This window comes from Lynx rufus, unplaced genomic scaffold (genome assembly GCF_022079265.1).
Source record: "Lynx rufus isolate CCGP_SWC_20201006 ecotype Redwood Valley unplaced genomic scaffold, mLynRuf1.p SCAF_8, whole genome shotgun sequence".
Lineage (NCBI taxonomy): Eukaryota > Metazoa > Chordata > Mammalia > Carnivora > Felidae > Lynx > Lynx rufus.
In genome coordinates this window covers 31,542,012-31,566,336 of record NW_025814896.1, presented here as the reverse complement: position 1 = coordinate 31,566,336, position 24,325 = coordinate 31,542,012, and the positions used below count along the sequence as shown (strand labels likewise).

Below are 24,325 nucleotides of genomic sequence, written 5' to 3'. Positions count from 1 at the left end.
CCCACTTCCTTGATTTCTTCCTATCAACAAATATTAACACAATTTTCATTAATTGGTAGGTTATAATTCTGTCTCCCTTTAATTTACTTTTCTTTGTTTATTAATGTGGGTAACCATTTTTTCCATACACTTACTAAGACTGAGCCTTGGACACTGGAAACTACCTACTTCGGCTTTTGTTTAGATTGATAAAGTCACCTTTTCTCTTGAAAAGTGGAAAGTTTGAATTAGGTTCTCTGCGTGGAAACTTAAAATGTACTAACCAACACAGTGCTCTCACGCATACTGAAGTTTTAAAACTTATGTTTTAAAAAAACATTTTAAAAAATTTTAAAAAAACATTAAAAACATTAAAAATTTTTTTTAAAAAGGGGGGCACATGGGGGGCTCAGTTGGTTAAGCATCTGACTTCGGCTCAGGTCATGATCTCATGATCCATGAGTTCAAGTCCCGCATCGGGCTCTGTGCTGACAGCTCGGAGCCTGGGGCCTGCTTCAGATTTTGTGTCTCCCTCTCTCTCTCTGCCCCTCTCCCACTCATGCTCTGTCTCTCTGTGTCTCAAAAATAAATAAACATTAAAAAAATTGTTTTTAAATTTATGTAGCCATTTCTTATGTTTTATGAGGTTTTTCCTTTTATATTTAGAAACCCATAGCAGGATCTCATAAATAATCACCGGAAGACTTCTACACATCTTTTTGGGTTTACATTTATTTGAATTTTTTTTTTTTTTAGATTTTATTTTTAAGTAATCTCTACACCCAATGTGGGGCTCAAACTTTACAACCCTGAGGTCAGGAGTCACATGCTGTACCAACTCACCAGACAGGCACCTCCATTCATTTGAATTTTAATTCTTTATTTATTTTGGAATCTATTTTGGTGAAGAGTTATTAGGAAGAGTCTATAGCTTTATTATTTCCTAGACATTTAATGAGTTTGATAATCAATACATTGTTTCTCTTGCTGATTGGAATAACATCTTTACCAGATGTTGAAGTGATCCTCTAAAAACAAATTAGATCTTGTCAGTGACCTTCTGATAATTTTCCCTTGCACTTGCAAAGTCTCCAAGCTCCCATTTCTGCTTCCCTTTGCAGCTTCATCTTGTACCACACTCCCCTTTTCTCAATGTGTTCTAGACATATCAATCTTTGAGTTCTATTATATGTCAATTATATCTCAATAAAACTGGGGGAAATTGCCCATAAAAAAAAAAATCTTTGAATTCTAAAACAAACTATTATGTGAACATCTTCTAAGTATGCTGTCCTTTTTCAACATACTATTCTTTCAGCCTAGAATGCTTTTTTTTTATGTTTGTTTATTTTTAGAGAGAGAGAGAGTGTGTGTGTGTGAGTGGGGGAAGGGCAGAGAGAGAGGGAGACACAGAATCTGAAGCAAGCTCCAGGTTCTGAGCTGTCAGCACAGAGCCCAACGGGGGCCTCAAACCCACAAACCCCAAGATTATGACCTGAGCTGAAGTCGCTTAGCCACCCAGGCGCCCCAGCCAAATATACTCTTTCTTCCACTCTCCAAACAGCTAGATTTTGTGTAAAATTCTACTACCTTGGAGGGCCTTCTCTGACCACAGATCATAGTCATTCATAGGTCTTCATTTCAACTGATCACCTGCACTGTGGGTGAGACATGGGTGGAATTTAATTGCTATTTAAAATGCCTTCAAATCCATTACACTTAGATCTGGCATTAAACCAAAATGTTATTATGTAAGCAAAAGGCAAAGAAACAGAGTAGCCGAGTTCCTGGAGGGAACACATTCCCCATTTTGCAAAGAATTCCCCATTTTGCAAACAGAATAAGAAAGGAAAATACAAATGAATGAAACTATTACGTTTTGATATTAAAATATATGCAAAAGAATAGTTGATCATACATAAAGCAAGAAGGTGCCAGTATCAAAATTTACAAATGCGAAACCATCAAAAAAATGAAAAGGCAACCTACTGAATGGGAGAAAATACTTGCAAATCATGTAACAGATAAGGGACTATCTTACACAACTCAATAGCAAAAACAATCCAATTTAAAAATTGGGCAGAGGGGCGCCTGGGTGGCGCAGTCGGTTAAGCGTCCGACTTCAGCCAGGTCACGATCTCACGGTCCGTGAGTTCGAGCCCCGCGTCAGGCTCCGGGCTGATGGCTCGGAGCCTGGAGCCTGTTTCCGATTCTGTGTCTCCCTCTCTCTCTGCCCCTCCCCCGTTCATGCTCTGTCTCTCTCTGTCCCCAAAATAAATAAACATTGAAAAAAAAATTAAAAAAAAAAAATTGGGCAGAAAATCTGAATAGACATTTTCCCAAAGAAGACATACAGATGGCCAACAGGCATATGAAAAGATGCTCAACATCATTAACCATCAGGGAAATGCAAATCAAAACTACAATGAGATATCATCTCACACCTATTATCAAAAAGAGAAAAAATAACAAGTATTGGCAAGGATATGAATAAAAGGAACCCTTGCACATTGTTGGAGAGAATGTAAATTGGTGCAGCCACAATGGAAAACAGTATGGACGTTCCTCAAAATATTAAAAATAGAATTGCCAGGGGTACCTGGGTGGCTTAGTCGGTTAAGTGTCTGACTTTGGCACAGGTCATGATCTCATGGCTCGTAGGTTCAAGCTCCATTGACAGCTCAGAGCCTGGAGCCTGGTTCAGATCCTGTCTCCCTCTCTTCCTGCCCCTCCCCTGCTCACACTATGTCTCTGTCTCTCTGTGTCTCTCTCTCAAAATATAAATATTAAAAAATAATAAAAAATATAAATAGAACTACCATATAATCTAGCAAGTCCACTTCTGGATATTAATCCAAAGAAAATGAAAATATTAACTTGAAAAGATGGAGACAACCTAAGTATTCATTGATGAATTTATATAGAAATTATGATACATATATATGTGTATTTACACAATGGAATATTATTCACCCATAGAAAAGAATGGAATCTTGCCGTTTGCAACAGTATGGTTGGATCTTGAGGGCTTTTATGCTAAGTGAATAAGTCAGACAGAGAAAGACAAATACCATATGATCTCTGCATGGAACCTAAAACAAAAACAAAACCAAGCTCACAAATAGAGAACAGATTGGTGGTTGCTAGAGGTCGAGGGTGGGGGTGGGAGAAATGGGTGAACTGTTTCCTTATTTGTTTTACTTTAAATAAATTGACTTAAACATTTTTATGGGGTGCCTGAGTGGCTCAGTTGGTTAAGCATCTGACTTTGGCTCAGGTCATGATCTTGTGGTTCTTGAGTTTGAGCCCCACATCAAGCTCTCCGCTATCAGCACAGAGCCTGCCTGGAATCCTCTGTCACCCTCTCTCTCTCTGCCCCTCTCCCACGCATGCTCACCTACGTGTGCGTGCTCTCTCAAAAATAAAGAAACATTAAAATATATATACATTGAGGCACCTGGGTGGCTCAGTCGGTTGAGCACCGACTTTGGCTCAGGTCATGATCTCACAGCTGGTGAGTTCCAGCCCCACGTCCGGCTCTGTGCTGACAGCTCGGAGCCTGAGGCCTGCTTCAGATTCTGTGTCTTCCTCTCTCTGCCCCTAACCCACTTGCATTCTGTCTCTGTCTCTCTCAAAAATAAACATTAAAAAAAAAATTTAAATATATATATATATTAAAAACTTTAAAACATTTTTTCTTTAATTTACAAACAGGTGGCAGAGACTTGGAAGAGATTCCAGAGACCAGAGAGTAGCACTCTTGAGAATGCTGCATCATCACCACCTGTGATAACAGAGTATGCTAGCATATGGAAAAACAGCAGTATTAGCAACTGTGAGAAACTAAATGTGGAGAAATACTAAGAATGTCTTAATTTATTTTGTATTTTTATGTATGCACGGAGTAATATACAACACAAATATTTTAAAGAAACTAAAATTTCTTTCAACAATTGCAAAATAGAAATTCTAAATGATAAAGTATTGTGTGACCATTTAACATTTTATATTTTTTTCTTGTGCTACACAAAATAATGGTGCATTATACTTCGAGGTATCTTACTTTCCATGAAATAGATTCATCCAATAGAATTGCCAGAGGGAGAGAATAGTGTAGGGAAAGGCAATATGTGAAGCCCTAAGAGTTGAGAATATTCTAGATATGATGCAATACATAAATCTTCTGATTCAGGACACAAAACTTCCTGGACAGCATAAATAAAACTAAATCCACATCAAGATATGTAGTAGAAAAACATTCTACAGACCAAGATAAGATAGCAAACACAACTAAAGAGAAATGCTATAAGCAAAGCAAAAGAAACATGACAAAATGGGGGAGAATATATGAAATGGGGAAATGATTAATATATAAAGTGGTCCCTGTAATCAATAGGAAAAAGAACTTATTTTTTAAAATATTTATTTATTTTTGAAAGAGAGAGAGAAAACAAGCAGGGGAGGGGAGGGAGAGAGAGGGAGAGGCAGAATCTGCAACAGCTCCAGGCCCAGGCTCTGAGCGCTCAGCACGCGAGCCCAGGTAGGGCTCAAACCCACAAACCCTGACATTAGGACCTGAGCTAAAGTCAGACGCTTAACCCACTGAGCCACCCAGGTGCCCCAGGAAAAAGAGTTTAATAGAAACAATGGTCAAGAAATATATATGAAAGATGTCCAATCTGTAACAAATTTTTAATTTGGAAATTGGAATTTTCACAAAAAATGAGCACAGACTTTAAAACAAGATTGCTAATATCCACTGTTAGGAAAATATGGAGAAATGAGCATGCTCACAGTCTTGGTTGGAAGGTAAACTGCAGTCTTTCAGTGGTCAATTTAGTAACATTTATCAAAACTTTAATGTGTATGCTACTTCAAGGAGTCGATCTCATAAAAATCAGCTAAATGCTCAAAGGTGTTTGTAATTACAAGAAATTGGTAAATTAGGTTATATGCATAGGATATTATGCCATCTTTTTAAGAAATGCTGATATAAAGATGTTCGTGGCATAAAATTAAATATATCTTACCAAGTACATTGCAGAAGTTTCCTGTATGAATCCACTTTTGTTTTTTAAAAATGTGTATTTGTAGAGAAAAAAAAAGCTTATAAAAGTTGTATACAGTAAATGACACGAGCTTGGTGTGCGTGTGTACGGGGCGGGGGGAGCGAGATGATTTTGTAGTCATAACTGTATACCTCTTTACTGACTTTTAGGAGCACATCACCTCGATAATAGCAAAAATAAAATGCACATTTAAAACAACTGTAATTCCTCAGGCTGCAAGGCGCCCTTTACTCCTGGTAGGCTGGATTTGCGTCTTGCTTTCACTTTCGCGGCTAAATTCTTTCTACTCCTGAAGCGGGAGGTTGAGGAGGCAACATAAAACTAACTCAAAGCCCACCCCCCACCCCCGAATTGGGCCTGGCCTTCACAGAGGCCTACACTAGCCAAGCCTCCGGGTTTCCAGAACAGAGCAAAAAACGCAAGTGGTTCTAGAGGAGGTGGAGGAGCCGCGCTCCTGCCCCGACCCCGCACCCAATCCTCCAATGGGTGTTCGGGGAGGGCGGGCTACCTGCAGACTTGGGGCACTATTGGCCCTGGAGTCTCTCCGCCCGGGCAGTGGGCGGAGCAGCGTGGTGACGTGTCCATACGGGCGCCGAGGCGGAGAGCGCGCGCTCGCAGACGCGGCTGTATTAAACGGTTGCTGGCGCAGCAGGCTGGTTGTTATCTTCCTGGGTCTCGGGCTTTCGCTTGTGCGTTTGCAGGCTCGCTCTTACCCTGTGACGCCCAAGCAGGCTACAACTTCCTCCTTATTTTCGCCTGTAGCCGCGTCGTTGCGACTCTGCCACCATGTTCGAGGCGCGCCTGGTCCAGGGCTCCATCCTGAAGAAGGTGCTGGAGGCACTTAAGGATCTCATCAACGAGGCCTGCTGGGACATAAGCTCGAGCGGCGTAAACCTGCAGAGCATGGACTCCTCCCATGTCTCCCTGGTGCAGCTCACCCTGCGTTCCGAGGGCTTCGACACATACCGCTGCGATCGCAACTTGGCCATGGGTGTGAACCTCACCAGGTGAGCCCTGGGGTTGCCGAGAGCCGGGCTTTGGTGCACCCCCATCTCCTGCTCTTGGCGGGAGCGCCTGCGTGAGTCGGACCTTCATTGGCCCACATGGACCATCTGCGCCATCTCATTGGCCTGCGACACCGAGGGGCGGGATCTAGCAGAGCGCGCGGTTCGGAAAGCCCGCGCTGGCAGCAGCGCGAACCGGCTCTTTCCGCGCCAAAGTCACAAAGCGGGTGGTGGCGGGAAAATGACGGCTTCTCTGCGATGGCAGGAAGAGACTTGCACAGTTCTTTGGCCATTTGGTCCTGGCGGCCTTGGATGAGAAATCTATGGCTTGATTGACTTAGAGCGTGCCCTAGTTCTGTCACTCTACCTAGGGACAATCGGTTGGTTCCGGTCTTTTATTCTTACAAAGTTTCAGTGAGCACCCTAAGTTTCTGGACTTAAAATTTCTCCAGGGCAGTGGCTTGCAACTTTTTGGTCGCTACCTGTCTAGTACATAACCATGTTTAAATCTTAAGGCTTATGAGAAATACCCGGACTACATGCAGTGTGTTTTAATGGGTATCTTAGATTTTTAATGATCGTAACGACCCAATAATTTGCTTCACCTACCAAAAGGATTTGCAGTTCATAAAATACTGCTCTTTTGTTTATATCCAGAATTGAAATTGCTACTGGTAGGGTGTGTGCTTGTTAAAGTATAAATACTGCCAAATTGCACTCCCAAAATGGCTGGACGGCCTAATGGGTATAAATGGCAACTCCTTGTTTTAATTGCGTCAGAAATTAACGATCTTGAGAACGTGGTGTCAGTTTTAAATCCTGTGTCTTCTGTGCTCTAGCATGTCCAAAATACTAAAATGTGCTGGCAATGAAGACATCATTACACTAAGGGCGGAAGATAATGCAGACACCCTGGCACTTGTATTCGAAGCTCCAAGTAAGTCATACTCTTCTACAAAGTTAGAGGAAATTTAAATGCAGTGTTAAGTATTTCTCAAAGTTGTGAGAAATTTAAGGTAATGTTTGTAAAACTTTACATCACTGCTATAAACTTACATGCTTTTCTTCAATCTGCTTTCTTTTGGTAGACCAAGAAAAGGTTTCAGACTATGAAATGAAGTTAATGGATTTAGATGTTGAACAACTTGGAATTCCAGTGAGTATGAAATTTTCTGAGTGTACTGTACACAAGTCATGATAGTTATATATGTTAATACAATTTAAAGCCCAGTTCCCAACAACTATATATCTGCTGATAAATGTTCCAAAGTGGGGTTTTTAGTATTTAGTCATTTGTAATTTCATTAAACTACAGTACTCTAAAATGGATCATTTCATTCCCGCTAAATGAATATTTGCATTAACCTCCATGCTTTTTTTTTTTTAAGTTTATTTGAGAGAGAGAAAGAACCCCATGAGCCAAAGTTGGACACTTAACCAACTGAGCCACCCAGGCACCTGTCCCCCTTTTTTTAAAGACTTTTTTTTAAATATTTTATTTTTTTTTTTTTAATTTTTTTTTCTTTTTTTTCAATGTTTATTTTATTTTTGGGACAGAGAGAGACAGAGCATGAATGGGGGAGGGGCAGAGAGAGAGGGAGACAGAATCGGAAACAGGCTCCAGGCTCTGAGCAGTCAGCACAGAGCCCGACGCGGGGCTCGAACTCACGGACCGCGAGATCGTGACCTGGCTGAAGTCGGACGCTTAACCGACTGCGCCACCCAGGCGCCCCTTAAATATTTTATTTTTTGAGAGAGAAAGCAGGGGAGGGGCGGGGTTGGGTAGAGGAACCGAAGTGGGTTCTGCGCTGACTGGCTGACTGCAGTGAGCTTGATGTGGGGCTCAAGCTCAGGAACCACAAGATTATGACCTGAGCTGAAGACAGACGGTTACCAACTGGGTGATCCAGGTGCCCCTGCACCACCCCCCTATTTTAAAGAGTATACTTTAAGGCTATACTAACAAATTCATTAAGGTTAGGTTTATCAAAATCAAAAGAGAGAAGAGATGTTGGGATGTTTAAAATGCTTAATATTTTTTGTCTTGTTTTGGAAAGTAGTTGGGCCTGCTTACAACATCCATCATTGTTTGTATGTCATGAGCTAATGCCCTCTTGATTTAGCCTTGGAGGGTGATTAGGGGAGGCTCTTTTCCCTGGATAGCGCATTTATTATTACAGGTCTAAACTCTAATTTTAGTTTTCTTATGATTATTCTTACTATATACTTGTTTTATATCTGCATTTATTTTTTTGAGTGTTAGAGTGTGTTAAGAAGTCACACAATGAGTGATATTTCAAAGTAATCAGGAAATCTTAAATTCTGAATTCTTGTCTACATGCTGAGTCTTCAGAAAGTGAGGATGCCAAATCTTTAATTTCCAGCAACTGACCTTTAAGTTTGTTTTTTTTTTTTTTTTAATAGGAACAAGAGTATAGCTGTGTAGTAAAGATGCCTTCTGGTGAATTTGCACGTATATGCCGAGATCTCAGTCATATTGGAGATGCTGTTGTAATTTCCTGTGCAAAAGATGGAGTGAAGTTTTCTGCAAGTGGAGAACTAGGAAATGGAAATATTAAGTTGTCACAAACAAGTAATGTCGATAAAGAGGAGGAAGCTGTAAGTTTTTAAGTAAACAAAATACTTTGAAGAGAATTATAACCCTGCTTAACATTAGTCGGTTTGGGCTGCTATAGCAAATACATTGACAATGGCTTATAAACAACTGAAATTGATTTCTCACAGTTCTGGAGGCTGGGAAACTGGCAGATTCAGTGTCTGGTGAGGACCTGCTTCTTGGTTCACGGAAGGGTCAGAGGAGCTGGCCTCTTATATAAGGGTACTAGCACAAAGCACCTCCCAAAGGCCCCACCTCCAAGTTCCAACACATTGGTGATTTGGTTTTAACATGAATGGGGGGGGGGGGCACACAAACATTCAGTCTATAACAAGGTAATTGTAAATCAACAGAAGTATCTACTTGGAGGTAAAAATCTACCTTTTAGGAGCTCTTTATGTGATCTTTATATTAACTTTCTGCATGGAAGGCCCAATAGGGGGCCTAGAGAACTCCCCCCATTTAGCAATAACACTCTAATTACTAAATATCCTTAAATTAAGGTTTTCCTATAAATTGGGTGCTTTTTTAAGATCCTTAGAGTATTTATAAACTAATATTTTGTAATTTACTAAAAAAAACTTGCTAGCCTTTGAACCAAAGCATCAGTTAACTCTGTAAATGAAAGGACCATCGAAGGTTCTAGAAATCTCCGTAGGATTATTAGGATTAAATATGGTAACGTATTCAAAGTGGTTAACACAGTGTCTGACAATGTAAGTTTATAGTAAATATTAGATATTATTTTCTAGTCCCTTGCATGAGTAGTCAACCTTCAGTTTAAATGAAGGTAAAACTCAAGTTTAAATGAAGACTTAAAACTATTACTAACAAAAGTCCAGGGGCTAATTCTGAATTAATAACTCCCCTGCCAATCTGGATTTTTTTTGTTTTAATCTCAAACATTAGTTCTATAAATATTTTTTATATCTGAAGCATAAACATTTTATGACATTCTTTGATATTAAGGAATTTTTCAGTGTTTCCTATTTCCTTGATTATTTCAGGGTTTGTGTGTGTGTGTGTGTTTATATTTGTTTTGAGAGTGCAAGCATGCCAGAGAGTGTGTGGTGTGGGGGAAGGGCGGGGGGGGGGGAAATCCCAAGCAGGATCCATCCATGTTCAGTACATCAGCTCTATCTCTTGAACTGTGAGATCAAGCTGAAATCAAGAGTCGACCACTTAACCAATTGAGCCATCCAGGTGCCCCTAGAAGTTTGTTTGAATCAAGATTTTAATAGGCTGTACACATTATAGTTTGGTTGATGGGCCCTCAAATTTATTTTAATCTATCGGTTCTCCATTCAGTCTCTGCGCACCACCACCCCCCCCGTTACAATTTGTTGAAGCAAGTCCTTTGTCATTGAGTTTCCCCAAACTCTGGATTTTGCCCATTGTATCCCTTATGTCAATTAATATGCTCCTCTAACCTGTATTTCCTATAAACTGGTAGTTCCAGCTCTAGAGGCTTGATATTCAGTGTTTGGGAGTAAGAATACTTTATAGATGGTGGTGTGCCTCCCTCTAGTAGGCATGAGGTGTCTAGATACATTGTTTTAGCAACCATAATAATTGTTTAGAATCCTTGTCATTAGGGTTGTAATGTATTAACACATTCCATTCTTCATTTATTAGAAATATTCCCATGAAGAGCAGCTTTCTCTTAACACATAATTGGATTACCTGAGGTACAGTTAATATGAGAAAGGCAGACTAAATACTTGATTCTTTTGCTTTATCAGTCTTCAAAATTAGTTTCATACCACTCTCCAAAGTAACCAATAAAAGTTTTGGTTTTGGGGGCACCTGGGTGGCTCAGTCGGTTGAGCATCCGACTTTAGCTCAGGTCATGATCTCTTGGGTTGTGAGTTCAAGCCCCGAGTCGGGCTCTGTGCTGACAGCTTAGAGTCTGGAGCCTGCTTCTGATTCTGTCTCCCTCTCTCTCTGCCCCTCCCCTGCTCATTCTCACTCTCTCTCTCAAAAATAAATAAACATTAAAAAAAAAAAAGTTTTGGGGGTGCCTGGGTGGCTCAGTTGGTTGGGCACCGGACTTTGGCTCAGGTCATGATCTCACTGTCCGCGGGTTCGAGCCGTGCATCGGGCTCTGTGCTGACAGCTCAGAGCCTGGAGCCTGTTTCAGATTCTGTGTCTCCCTCTTTTTCTGACCCTCCCCTGTTCATGCTTTCTCTCTCTCTGTCTCAAAAATAAATAAACGTTAAAAAAAAATTTTTTTTTTAAAGTTTTGGTTTTGGTTTGTTTTTAAATGTATATTCTAAACATGTGTGCAATTTTTCTTGATGTTTTTCAATAGGATTAATCTTTTGTTTTCTCTTAGGTTACCATAGAGATGAATGAGCCTGTTCAGCTAACTTTTGCACTGAGATACCTGAACTTCTTTACAAAAGCCACTCCACTCTCTCCTACAGTAACACTCAGTATGTCTGCAGATGTACCCCTTGGTAAGATAAGTTTTTTGTAGGTTAAACAAGGTACCTTGTTTTGTAGGTAGTATATGTAGTCCTTCCCAATAATTAACTATGTTCCTGTCTTCTTTCAGTTGTAGAGTATAAAATTGCAGATATGGGACATTTAAAGTACTATTTGGCTCCCAAGATCGAGGATGAAGAAGGATCTTAGGCATTCTTAAAATCCAAGAAAATAAAATTAAGCTCTTCGAGAACTGCTTCTGAGATGCCAACATGTACTTAAGTCTCTTCTGTCACCAAATCTGTACCTCTCAGTACATATGTAGATATTTTATGTAAATAACCTATTTTTTCCTCCATTCTTTACAATTTGTTTAAAGAATAAAGTCCAAAGTCAAATCTGGTCTTGTTAACCTAGAAATATCTCTGCCTTAACCTAGAAATACCCATGATTTTCATAACAAAAGGGTTTTGACTATAAATGCAGTTTTAATTTTTTCAATTTAAATAAACGTTATTTGAATTTCAAACATCACAAGACAGTGCCTTCATTTGGACCGTGACTGTTGCAGGTATCCTAGGGAATTCACTTCAAGCTACTGTTTTCTAGAAATGTGTTTATTTTTTCAGTCCAGGGGAGCCTGATAAATAATACATTGATACAGCAATAAAAGTATTCCAAGTACAGTAGCTGACAAGATATTTGGGGGGAGAGGATTTATTTGTCAAAATTACTTTGGTATTCTTCTACCTTTAACTCAAGAAATGAACAGAAGTATAGACCAAATCCTATATATTTAGTTATTTTGCCAATTTTGTTAGCAAAACTAACACTTTAAGAAGCTTTATGAACCCAAAGCCTGTGTGCTTTAGAAGACTAGCAGTGCTATAGGGCAGTGTTTCATTAGCCTATGGAGCCTTTTGAAAGAATCTTGAAAGATTTAGTAGATATGAGTTAAGCCCCAAGGAGTGTGTTTGTGCAAAAATAATTTTTCTAGTATAAGTAGCCTTTTTGGGGACTTAATCCCAGCACTTGCGAAACAGACTGTTGAAATGTACCTACTAATGGTGCCACAAGGCCACAAACTGGCATTCTACATATTGAGAATTGTTTCACTAAAGTCCTTTTTCCCGGCGTATTTTGGGCTTGGTGGTTTAAATGACTGATTTCGTTGGTGTAAAACCTGGAAGAACTCACAATCCAGTAGGTTACTGTTCATTACATTCTGTGTGCCTGGGGGGTGGGGAAGAAGACAGAAAAGGGGCCTGATGGGAGTTGGGAGTGATGTAACTAACTTATCTAGAATGTGGTGATGATTCCAAGCCTATGCACTTGTCAAACTCCTCCAATTGTACTTTATTGTATGTAAATTATACTTTAATAAATCTGACCTTTGAAAAGCTTCATGTGCTGCAAAATGTCCCTTGTCGGCGGGCTTCTTACCTGGGCAAGACCTGATAGGCGAGGAGAGGGAAACTGAAGCACAAGAATGTGGGGGCACTCGAGTAGTGTTGGGGTACTGACTAGCAAGACCGCTACGCGCCCTGAAGGAAGACCCGCAGCCCTGGGCAGTGGATAGGAGACCAAACAGTTCCGGTTATCCGGTGCCTCACCGGCTCGGCTTTCGTCTGCCGGGGGCGCCACCACCACCGCCCGAGGGATCACGGAAAGAAACACGTAGCCTGCTTACCCGGGTCTGACCGTGACCCAGGCGGCCGGTCACCCTAGGCACCCGCACAACCCTGTGGAGGTGGCCAGCAGCAAGCCCAGGCCGCAGCGACTGCCGCTAACCCACAGAGAGGTACTTGCCGCCGGAGAGTTCCGCCTGCAGCACACCCCCACTAGCGTAGAGCTAACGCGGGACGTTCCCGAGCTTGGGATGAGAAGGCGTCGCTCTCGGTGACGCCACTTCCGGCGCGCCGCCTCTCGTCGCGCCACTTCCGCCGCCGAGCTGGACGGGAGGGGCGGGTGGCCGTTGGGTGAGGCGTGCCATGAGGCCTCGGGCGCCTCCGCTGCCAACCGTGAGCGAGCTGTCGGCGCGCGGGCGGCCTGGCGCGACGCTCCGGTAAGGCGTGCGTGCGGCGGGACGGGAGCAGAAAGCGCCCCCCTCAGGCGCTCGGTGGGGCCGAGACTGCGCTCCCCGCCGAAACCTAGCTTCGCGCCCTGGGTGTGCAGCGTTCGCCCGCCGCGGCCACGGCCGGCCTCTTTCTAGAAACCGGTTTTGTGTGTTCACCGTCTAAATTCGCGTCGGCTTTTAGTTCTCCTCCCGCCTAGGTCTGGAGACGGGCAGGAAGGTAGCGTGTGTGGATGTGCGCAGTGCCAGGCACTGCGCAAAGGGCTTTGCTGGTGCTTTTCAAGTCTCGCAGCCTTCGGATGCTGACGGAGGTTGGGGGTCTCGGTGCAGCCCGTTAAAAAGAGCCTGTTGGGAACTTGGACTGGTACTTTGAAAGCCTCGGGTTACGTTTTTCCTTCCTGTTACCCTTTGCATCAGTGAGCATTCGTGTCCCTCTTCCTCGCTTCCTGCTCTCATTTATGTTTCGATGCAGGTGTATGAATAGGTATTGGCAGAGTACATAAACTTTTTTCAAGAAGACAATACAAATCAGAGGTGATTAAATGCCCTCAACCCCCACCCCCAAACCCGTAGTTTGGACTTTAAATTTCATAGAATTAAGTTTAGGTTATCGTGTAATCGCGATCGCAACACTTGAAACTTTGTGAGCTCATTTTAGAAAAGCATATAAATTAGCATACTTGATTCAGTACTTGATTTCTGCACTGGTATGTAATTGTTAAAAAGTGACATTTGCAGTTAGCGCCACCAATTCCATCATAATGCTGGTTGTTTTAGGTTGACTGTGGACCTCTTAAAACAGATCATCAATATTTGGGATTAAGTATATAGAAAGCACTTAGAATAGTACTTGGCACCTAACCAACACTGGGTAATTATTAATTGATATTATTATAATGATGATGGTTATTTGCAAAGTGTCATACCAGAGGAATGCAAAGTCTTTATGGTTTCTGGGGGTTTTTTTGTTGTTGCCCATATTGTGAAATACTTCGCTTTCTCTTTTTACAGATACATTTCCCCTTTAGAAATAGCTTCACAGTCAAAATAGATTTACTTGTTTTATTCATATAAATTTGATTTTATGGAGGAAAAGTGCACAAATTACAGACGTTTTCCAATTAAAGTGTCATTGTTTTTAATCTTATCTGCTATCTCTTAAACTAGTGGCAAAATAGTCATTTCATTACTGAAGTTGGTTTTGAATATTTTGGAAAAAACAAGTTTTTGTTTGTTTAAGGGAGCTAGAGAAGTAATTTGGAAAATGAAATCACTACTTTTAGTGCTAGGGGTGGGGCAGAAAGGCAAATCAGAAGGCACTGGTACAGTGCTGATAACCAGAACCCATAGTGCTGATAGCCACATTTACAAGAAGCTCTACAGATCTTTGCATTAAAAGAATAATATCTGGGGCTCCTGGGTGGCCCATTGGGTTAAACGTGGACTTCAGCTCAGGTCATGATCTCATGGTTTGTAAGTTCAGCCCCAAAGTCGGCTCTGTGCGGACAATGCGGAGCCTGCTTGGGAGTCTCTCTCTCTCTCCCTCTCTCTCTCTCTCTGCCCCTCCCTCACTTGTACATGCACTGTCTCCCCCTTCTCAAAATAAATAAACTTAAAAAAAAAAAAAAAAGAATGATACCCATCAGGGGGAATCAGCAAAATGCTAATGAGTGTATTCCATATTCCACATTCCACCCTCTCTCCCTTCCTGGCAAATAGGAGTATCCCTAGAATATATGCTCCTCTTGCTTTTTCCTGAAGCAGGGACAGGGCCAGGCAGTACAATAGCAGAATGACTGAAAATGTGGACTTTGGTGTCAGATTTAGATTTAAGTCACCACTCTTCCACCTACTCTCTGTGAATTTGGAAAAATTAGGAGTCAGGGGGACATTGGTGACAAGGTAAACATGAAGTCTGCTTCTTGGTAAATGTCTTGGCTCTCATTCCACCAGGACAAACCAAAGTAGATGCATAATGTGAATGTTTTCACTTTGTCAAAGGAATATCAGATTTTAAGTGCAGTGGAGCAGAAATTGCCAGTTGCTTTGTGTGACATCACAGCCCCAAACGCCAGTATATCCAGTATACGTAACACAGTGTTGTCATTTGCAGACAATAACAGTTTTCTTTGTTTTCAGACTGTAGCTGTGTCAGTGTGTTATGATGCCGACTCGTACCAACCTGGCTACTGGAATCCCCAGTAGTAAAGTGAAATACTCAAGGCTCTCCAGCACAGACGATGGCTACATTGACCTTCAGGTAAATGCAGAAGGGAGCTGATCAGACCAGCTGGCTCTGTTTCTGTTGAGTTAGCAGGAAGGCCTTGCAGGTGGAGGTTTTGCTAAGCCCCTGGGGATTAGAAGGAGCAGCAAGAAAGAAACTAAGCCCTGAGATCCTTTCAGCTATAGTTTGCAGAAGGAAGGACCTTGGTAGAGCAGTTTCAAACCAATATAAATATTGTTCATTTCTAAGAATTTTTAGTTGTGACACATGACACCAGAGCCCAGTAGTTGCAAATTTTATCTAGTGTATCTGGAAAATACTCAGATTATGTTTTGTTAAGTAGAATTTTTCTAAGGACTGTGTCATTGGTTCATTTACACTTTAGTCAAAGCCAGTTCATCTTTTAAGGGAGAAACTCACTGCTAAAGCCAGCAGATTGTGGGAATCTTCCTTCTTTCCTGATGTCATGAGATCCAATTTATTAAAGGTATTTTTTGTGGCAAACAGTAAGTAAAACAGAATATTTATTAAGTTTGTATCCTACCCTATTCGCTGTTTATAAAATACTTAATGGTGTTACATCTTCTTTTGTCCACTTCCCCTCAGAATACCTTAGGTGGGACCAGGGCCAAGGAGGAAGTAGCAGGAACCCATCCCTTTAAATATAAAAAAAATCAATTATTCTTGGCATTCTTTGGACCCACACTTGAAGGAGAGAGATTTTGTTTTGTTTTGTTTTAAAGTATACATCTGGGAAGCTTCCAGCCAGTTAGGTCAGATGAGGCACACCTTAGAAAGCTTGTCTCTGATCTTAACTTTGAATCAAACTTACTAAATACAAGTCAGGTTACTTCATGGGGCAGGCAAGTAATGCTTGAGAAAAAGCTATTTTTAAAACCTTTTGACTATATGCTGACTTAACTTTGAATGCCAGACATTACTTTTTTTTTTTTTTTTTTTCTCCAGAGCATGATGTTCACTCTCGAATCCCTGTAGATTAGTACAGCCTTCCATGTGCCAGGCATCTAATAAACCTATGTCTAATCAGTGAATGACCATGAAGTGTCTTTTGTTTTTGTAAGAAAATATTTTCTTATGGTACAGTGAATGGTATGTGGAATGAGATTAGAAGTAGAAAGAGTAACGTTTTGCCGGGATTCCTTTGAGTGACTGTTAGAGCAATAAGAAGAGCTTCACCTCCTGCTTGTCCCTTTCCTTTCTGTCCCAGAGCTGTACTGAGTAGTAGGACTTCCTTCAAGGCACACAAAGCATCCAGATTGGTTCTTATTATCATCCCTGTTTTAAAGTGTCTGAGTCCTGGTGTTTTCATAACGCTCTGCCTTTTTTTGTTTCTCTTCCAGTTTAAGAAGAGCCCTCCTAAGATCCCATATAAGGCCATTGCACTTGCTACGGTGCTGTTTTTGATTGGCGCTTTTCTCATTATCATAGGCTCCCTCCTGTTGGCAGGCTATATCAGCAAAGGGGTAAGCAGAAGCATTTGTGGGAATGTGCCGTGAAATCTTTAAAGTGTGAGCCTGGGCTCTGTTTTATATTCATATCTAGTACAGCAGATTCCAGCAGTAAGAAGAAAACTATTTTCTTCTAGATTTTGTTCTCTGACCACAAAACACGTGTATCTTTGTTTTGAGCAACAACAGGCTTGTCCCCACGGTTTCTATGAGGTGGGTGGGAGCAGGTAGGCAAATTTTCCCTCTGAGATGTTAGGCAGTTTTCCGACTGTCATAATTTGGGACAGCAAAGCCAAGCTTGGCATTGAGGACTCCTGATGGATAAAGGCTGTAACTGGAGTAGAATGTGTTATTATAATTTTGCAGTGCCAGGGTTTGGGGAGAAGCAGTGAGGCTTGTATAGGTCTGGGGCCACTGACCAAGCCAGGACTTGCGACTCATGAGTCTTATCCTTCTTACACTGGGTTTGGTTGGAGTTCCTGTTACGATTCAGTATTTTATCTTCAAAACCTAAAGTGATATTTGGTGTTTCTTTCTCTCAGGCTACATACAAACACTAATACAGAGTGTCCAGGTTGTTCTGAAGTAATAGTGATCATAAGTTATGTCTACTTTTTTTTTTTAAGAATTTATTTATTTACTTTGAGAGAGTGTGTGTGTGAGTAGGGGAGGGGCAGAGAGCGAGGGAGAGAGAGAATTCCAAGCAGGCTCCGCACTGTCAATACTGAGCCTGTATTGACAGAGCCTGATGCAGGGCTTGAACTCACAAACCCCTGATCTGAGCTGAAACCAAGAGCCAGGTGCTCCAGGTTATGTCTGTTCTTCATTTTTTTTTTTAAAATTTTTTTTTTTTTAACGTTTATTTATTTTTGAGACAGAGAGAGACAGAGCATGAATTGGGGAGGGGCAGAGAGAGAGGGAGACACAGAATTGGAAGCAGGCTCCAGGCTCTGAGCCATCAGCCCAGAGCCTGATGCGGGGCTCGAACTCACGGATCGCGAGATCGTGACCTGAGCTGAAGTTGGACGCTTAACCGACTGAGCCACCCAGGCGCCCCTATGTCTGTTCTTCAACACGCACCAGGCCAGGGGATGATGGTCCTATTACTCTGCAGAGGGAACACAGTCAAGAGCTGAAACTGTGGGTGTTAGAGAAATGAGGAGTAGCATGTTGCAATAAAGTGGCTGCATGTGGCTTTTTTTTTTTTTTTTTTTTGGAGACAGAGCAAGGGGGAGGGGCAGAAGGAGACAGAATCATAAGCAGGCTCCACACTCATACTCAGCACAGAGCCCGATTCAGGGCTTGATCCCATGATCCTGGGATCATGACCTGAGCCCCTGCATGTGGCTTTTAAAAAATGTATCTGGAGTGCCTGGGTGGCTCAGTTGGTTAAGCAGCTGTCTCTTGATTTCACCTCAGGTCATGGTCTCATGATTTGTGAGATCAAGCTCCAGTCAGGCTCTACAATGAGCATGGAGCCTGCTTAAGATTCATTCTCTCTCTCTCTCTCTCTCTCTCTCTCTCTCTCTCTGTCCTTCTCTGTCTCTCCCTCTCTCCCTTCTCTCCCTCCTTCTCTCTCTCCCTCTCCCCCCGCCTCTGCCCTTCTCCCTTCCTTGTGTGCTCTCTCTCTCTCTCTCTAAAATTAAAGAAAAATAAATGTATCTGATCTGCTTTTGGTTCTTAATCTATTTAAAATTCTTAAATGGCCGCCAGATGCTTACTTGCTGCAATCTTAGTTTGAACACTTCACTTCAAGACTGTGCCTTCAGTTAACTTTCATTGCAACATGCAGTATCAGTTTAATTATAAAATTTGAGATTGGAGGTGAGATCCACATGCAGCAAATATCATTTTACCTTGGATAATTTGTTTGCCTTGTGTGGTTTTTCAAAAGACTGCTTTATAAGTAAGGGTAAAAATGGGTTTGGTTTCTTTTTCAAGTTTATTCATTTATTTCGAGAGAGGGAGAGCGAGAGAGAAAGTGGGGAAGGAGCAGATAGAGAGGAAAAGAGAGGATCCCAAGCAGGCTCCACACTGTCTGCACAGAGCCCATCCTGGGGCTCGATCTCGTGAATCATGAGATCATGACCTAAGCTGCAATCAAGAGTTGAAGTCTTAACTGACTGAGCCAACCAGGCACCCCACATTTTGCTGGTATTCCTGAGTGTGCATCTTCAGTATACATCTGTAACAGTTTTTACATAAATCCAAGGGCACTATCTTATTATCTTTGACCTTGTTCTTCTTCATATTTTTGTTAGCTTTTGGGGTTTGTGTAGATTCGTGTTTAGTTTTGTTTGAGGAAGACTATTTTGTAAGGAGGTGCTGTGTATTTACTATGGCAGATTGGTTCTGAAACTTCAGTGTTAATCAGAATCAACTGGCAGACTTGTTAATACATGGATTCCTTGGTTCCACTCCCAGAGATTCCAGTTCTGTAGGTAGGTTGTCAGAATCTGCATTTCTAACAAGTTCCCAGTATTGCTGGTATTGCATCGACCTCATTTTGAGAACCATTGCGTTGCATTAGGAAGCACATAATGGTTATCCTGATTTTTAGTTGCTATTAAGATAAACTGTTGTGTTTGAATGTCTTCAGCCTAATTCATTTATTATAAACTTCTCCATCACCCTTTATACTAATGAATCCAGTTCGGTCATTTTCTGCATTTATCAGCTGAAATTCTGCTATAAAGAACTTTTCAAATCTATCTGATTACCCCAGAATATAATATGTGTAGTGAAGGTAGGAAGAATGTTTATTCCTCTTTCACAACTTTTATAAAAACATACCTTGCAAGCTCAACAGGTGATCAAATGGTTAGAATCATTATAAACTCATGTTTTTTACATATTTGTCTCAGTCCTAGTCCCTATTCTTTTTAATATCTAAACTGTCCCGTATTTGGCCAGTAGGACCTCTGTGTGTTACTCTTGTGTCTTTTAAACCTGACCCACGTAGTCTTTGATAGCTTTTTTGCTTTCTGGCACAGCAGGTTACCCTAGGCCCATCTGTACATTGCCTGTCCCCCAACTAATAAACAACCAGTTCTCTGAGGAGCCCTGGTTTCTTTATAGGAGATAGATTTAGAGAGGTCACAAATTGGTCATTAATGGTACTCATGCTTTGGTTTTCATAGTTTCTGGGCCTTTTCAGTGACAGAATTAGGAAATAGATTTTTAAAAAAATTTTTTCAATGTTCATTTATTCTTTTTAATTATTATTATTTTTTTTAACATTCATTTATTTTTGAGACAGAGAGAGCATGAACAGGGGAGGGTCAGAGAAAGAGGGAGACACAGAATCTGAAACAGGCTCCAGGCTCTGAGCTGTAAGCACAGAGCCCAATGTGGGGCTTGAACCCACGAACCATGAGATCATGACCTGAGCCGAATTCGGACGCTTAACCGACTGAGCCACCCAGTCGCCCCAATGTTTATTTTTGAGAGAGAGGCAGAATGCGAATGGGGCAGGGGCAGAGAGAGGGAGACACAGAATCTGAGGCAGGCTCCATACTCTGAGCTATCAGCACTGAGCCCAGTGTGGCTCAAACTCTCGAACTCAGGTCATGACCTGAGCTGAAATCAGATGCTTAATCGACTGAGCCACCCAGGCACCGTGATACCTTTTTTTTTCATGTTTATTTGTATTTGAGAGAGAGAGAGAGAGAGAGAGAGAGAGAGCGAGCCTGAGTACACATGGGAGAGGGGCAGAAGAGAGGGAAACTGAGGATCCCAAGCAGGCTCCACACTGACAGCAGAGCCTGGCATAGGGCTTGAACTCAGTAACTGCGAGTTCCTGAGCCGAAGTCAGACACTTGACTGACTGAGCCACCCAGGCGCCCCAGGAAATAGATACTTTTTAGACGATAATTTCAAGTAAAAAATTTAAGATTAGAGTTGAACTCAATTTCTTTGATTTTTATATGTATGCCTGTCCTGATGATCGCGATATCTTGCCTTCCTTACCTTAGTGTATGTTACACATATAATAGCTTTAAAATAAGTGTGAATGTTAATGCTAAGTAAAAAAAGGCTGAATGCGCTGTAAGTTTTCTTTGTAATTCTTTTAATCCTTAGGATATGTCCTTTTAGGGATGTACAGTCAATATCCTGCAAAAGATAAAAGAAGCAGGAAAAACAAAACAAAAGTAGCACCAAGTATGTCAATTGTGTTGTGTTGATGTTCACATAGTCCCATCTTTGGCCTGAGAGAGCCCCTTCAAGTTCTCTTTTCTTGTTTTGTTTTGTTTTTTTCCTTCCTGGGTTTTAAGCTTGTTGAGTCATTGTGTGCAGCTGAGGCTGCTTGCCTTACATGTATTACCTCCTCTCGTTTTTCTGTAACCATAGGAGGTAAATACTCCTGTTGCTGTTTTTTAATGAAGCAACCGAAATTATACTGAGTAGCTAACCTATCAGTGTACATTGTGTAAGTAGCCCTGTTTAAATGAGATTTTTAGATTGGGTTTAAATCTTTAGATGAGGGAAAGCCTACAAATAATGGGGAAAATCACAAAAGAAAAAGAGGATAGGTTTAACTGTATAAACGTTTAAAACTATACATAAAGACAAGACACAGAGCAGTTTTATAAAGGTGGATTCATTCAATACATTTATATGTTGGGTGCAGCTGGGAATACAGGGATGAACAAAGTCCTTGCCTTCAGGGAACTCCCCAAATATTTGAAGCCCTGCTGATAAAGAGACTAAACGTCATTCCTTCCTGTTTGACCTGGGAATTGTGCTCATGGGAATATACACTAAAGAAATACTCTGAAAAATGCAGATGAAGTTTATTGTGGTATTCTGTACAGTCGGCCGTGTGTGTGTGTGTGTGTGTGTGTGTGTGAGAGAGAGAGAGAGAGGTGTGGTTGAGTAAAATTGCGGTGTATCCATTACAGTGGAATGATAGACACCATTAGTTGACATATAATGTATCAGCTTCAGGTGTACAACATGATTCAATATATGTATAGATTGGGAGATAATCATCACCACACATAGTTACAGGTTTTTTTTTTGTGATAAGAACTTTTAAGATCTGTGTCAGCAACTTTCTAACATAAAACACAGTATTGTTAATTGTGGTCACATGCTGTACATTGCATCTCCAGAACTTACTTATTTTGTAACTGGAAGTTTGTACCTTCTGACTGTTTTCACCGTTTTGCATATCTCCCAATGAAGAGCTTTTCATAATATTTTGGCAATTGCTTGTTAAAATTGGGCACAGGGTATGGTGTGTTTACAACTAAAAACTAGAATGGAGAAACTAGAAATAAGTTCTTTCTTTATAATATTTAGTGCTTTGCAGTTTTTCTGCATTTTATAATAAGGAGGAAAAGAGATGTAAACCTGTTCCCTTTGGTATATTTGGGTATTCTACCCAAAGGAAATATCCTGAAGAGTAAAATACTGATATGTGGATTGAACTCATGGCTTTATTTAAAATTTACGATTTGTGTGGTGCTAATGTGTTTGCCTCCTTCTGCCACCAGGGGGCAGACCGGGCCGTTCCCGTCCTGATCATTGGCATCTTGGTGTTCCTGCCAGGATTTTACCACCTGCGCATCGCCTACTATGCATCCAAAGGCTACCGGGGTTACTCCTACGATGACATTCCAGATTTTGATGACTAGCACCTGCCCTCAACCCTGAGGAGAAGAGTCACAGATGGGACTGAGACCAGCTTTAAGATACTGAGCAGAAACTGTGGTTAAGGGCTAAAGAATTCTGCAAGTTGCAGACGTTCAACAAAAGAATGGCCAGATTTTATGGGTCCATCCTCAGGATGTCAACTGAGCTTACAGTTACCAATTAACTAATTAGGGCATGCTCTGTTTTTCGTCTCCTGGCCCTAGCAAAAGCTGACAAGTTTTTCCACACGAATATGTATCTTGGAAGGGTGGCAGTGTTCGTGGTGTGGGAAAGCAGGAGGTTATTCTGTAGTGGGAAGAGTTACTGCTACCATCCTTTTTAGCTTTCAGCATTTCTTTTACATAGTCTTCGTTGTCGGTTTGTTCTGGTGGCAAATGGAAGAATTCAGTGTTTCAGACTTCCTGTTACTAGTAATTTATTTTGAAAACATTGAAGTATCTTATCCCTACACTCATCTCTAACTTTGTGTTCTAGTGGAAGATCTTGGCAAAATCAAGTGTCAGCGTGGGTGCAGTTTTACTTGGTTTCTTATTAGCAGCAGCCAGGACTTTTTAAAATCTCAGATCAAGTTTCCAAAAGGTAGACACTTGCTCTGTTCATCCATCCTTAGCTCTGATTTGGCCTACCAGTAAGCTGGCCAGCATATAATTTGGGTCATTCTGTTCTTTGTAGATCAAGGTGTTCTGTATACCATGCCTTTAAGGACTGAACTTTTGGCTGTTTCCTAAGGAAGAGGTACAGATAAGTGGTTATCATTTAGAGATTATAAGCCCGTTGTTAGCAGGTTATATTATGATGTCATTCTGCTGAAGATCCCAAGACTCGACCTGGATCCCTAGAGGACTATAGACTGCCTTAGTTTGATTCTGTTTCCTAGCTTGCAAAAAGTGACATAATCAAAAGAAATTAAAATGCCAATATCTAAATCCTAGACTTAAAACATGTTACTTTTAAGTGTATTTCAGAAAACATTTAAAAAAAAAATTGTTTTTAATGTTTATTTCCTGAGAGAGAGACAGTGCAACCAGGGGAGGGGCAGAGAGAAAGGGAGACCCAGAATCCAAAGCAGGCTCCAGGCTCTGAGCTGTCAGCACAGAGCCTGACGCAGGGCTCAGACCCACCAGCCTTGAGATCATGACCTGAGCTGAAGTCTGACACCCAACTGACTGAGCCACCCAGGCACCCCTTACTTCAGAAAACAGTTTAATGATTGTATGTCCCCCTTTTTTCTTTCTTTTCTTTTCTTTTCTTTTCTTTTCTTTTCTTTTCTTTTCTTTTCTTTTTTCTTTCTTTTCCTTCCTTCCTTCCTTCCTTCCTTCCTTCCTTCCTTCCTTCCTTCCCTTTTTTGGTTTCACGTGTAAAATTTAGTGATTCATCACTTATATATAACAACCAGAGCTCATCCCAGCAAGTACCCTCCTTAATGGCCATCACCCATTTAGCCCATCCCCCCAACTACCTCCCCTCCAGCAACCCTCAGTTTGTTCTCTGTATTTAAGAGTCTCTTACGGTTTGCCTCCCTGTCTGTTTTTATCTTATTTTCCCCTTCCCTTCCCCCATGTTCATCTGTTTTTTTTTCTTAAATCCTACATGAGTGAAATCATCTGATATTTGCCTTTCTCTGACTGACTGATTTTGCTTAGCATAATACCCTTTAGTTCAGTGATTATATATTTTTGATCTCAGTACCCAGGGCCATCTTCATTTTTAGATAACTGGCATTGTGGGTCGGACTGCTTCTCAGTTGTCCTTTTACCACAAGCTTATGGACGTGGGTGACTAGCAGCCTGGAAGTGCCATCAAC

The 24,325-nt window shown here is 41.3% G+C and overlaps 2 protein-coding genes across 3 annotated transcripts; both read left to right on the top strand.

Annotated features, from left to right (window-relative positions):
- Positions 1 to 5,681: 5,681 nt before the first annotated feature.
- PCNA (proliferating cell nuclear antigen) lies at positions 5,682 to 12,514 on the top strand. The gene is made up of 6 exons (XM_047069243.1): positions 5,682 to 6,055; positions 6,892 to 6,989; positions 7,141 to 7,208; positions 8,477 to 8,671; positions 11,005 to 11,128; positions 11,227 to 12,514. The coding sequence occupies exons 1-6, from the start codon at positions 5,835 to 5,837 to the stop codon at positions 11,304 to 11,306; spliced, it is 786 nt and encodes a 261-aa protein (XP_046925199.1). The 5' UTR covers positions 5,682 to 5,834; the 3' UTR covers positions 11,307 to 12,514.
- Positions 12,515 to 13,049: 535 nt separating this feature from the next.
- Positions 13,050 to 23,452, top strand: TMEM230 (transmembrane protein 230). 2 transcript variants are annotated; one of them, XM_047068993.1, is made up of 4 exons: positions 13,050 to 13,161; positions 15,310 to 15,430; positions 16,756 to 16,878; positions 22,362 to 23,452. In XM_047068993.1, the coding sequence occupies exons 2-4, from the start codon at positions 15,332 to 15,334 to the stop codon at positions 22,500 to 22,502; spliced, it is 363 nt and encodes a 120-aa protein (XP_046924949.1). In that variant the 5' UTR covers positions 13,050 to 13,161; positions 15,310 to 15,331; the 3' UTR covers positions 22,503 to 23,452. The 2 variants fall into 2 exon arrangements, with proteins under 2 accessions (XP_046924949.1, XP_046924950.1); XM_047068994.1 differs by lacking the exon at positions 13,050 to 13,161 and adding an exon at positions 15,803 to 15,881 and having other exon boundaries at positions 15,342 to 15,430.
- The last annotated feature ends 873 nt before the right edge of the window (positions 23,453 to 24,325 follow it).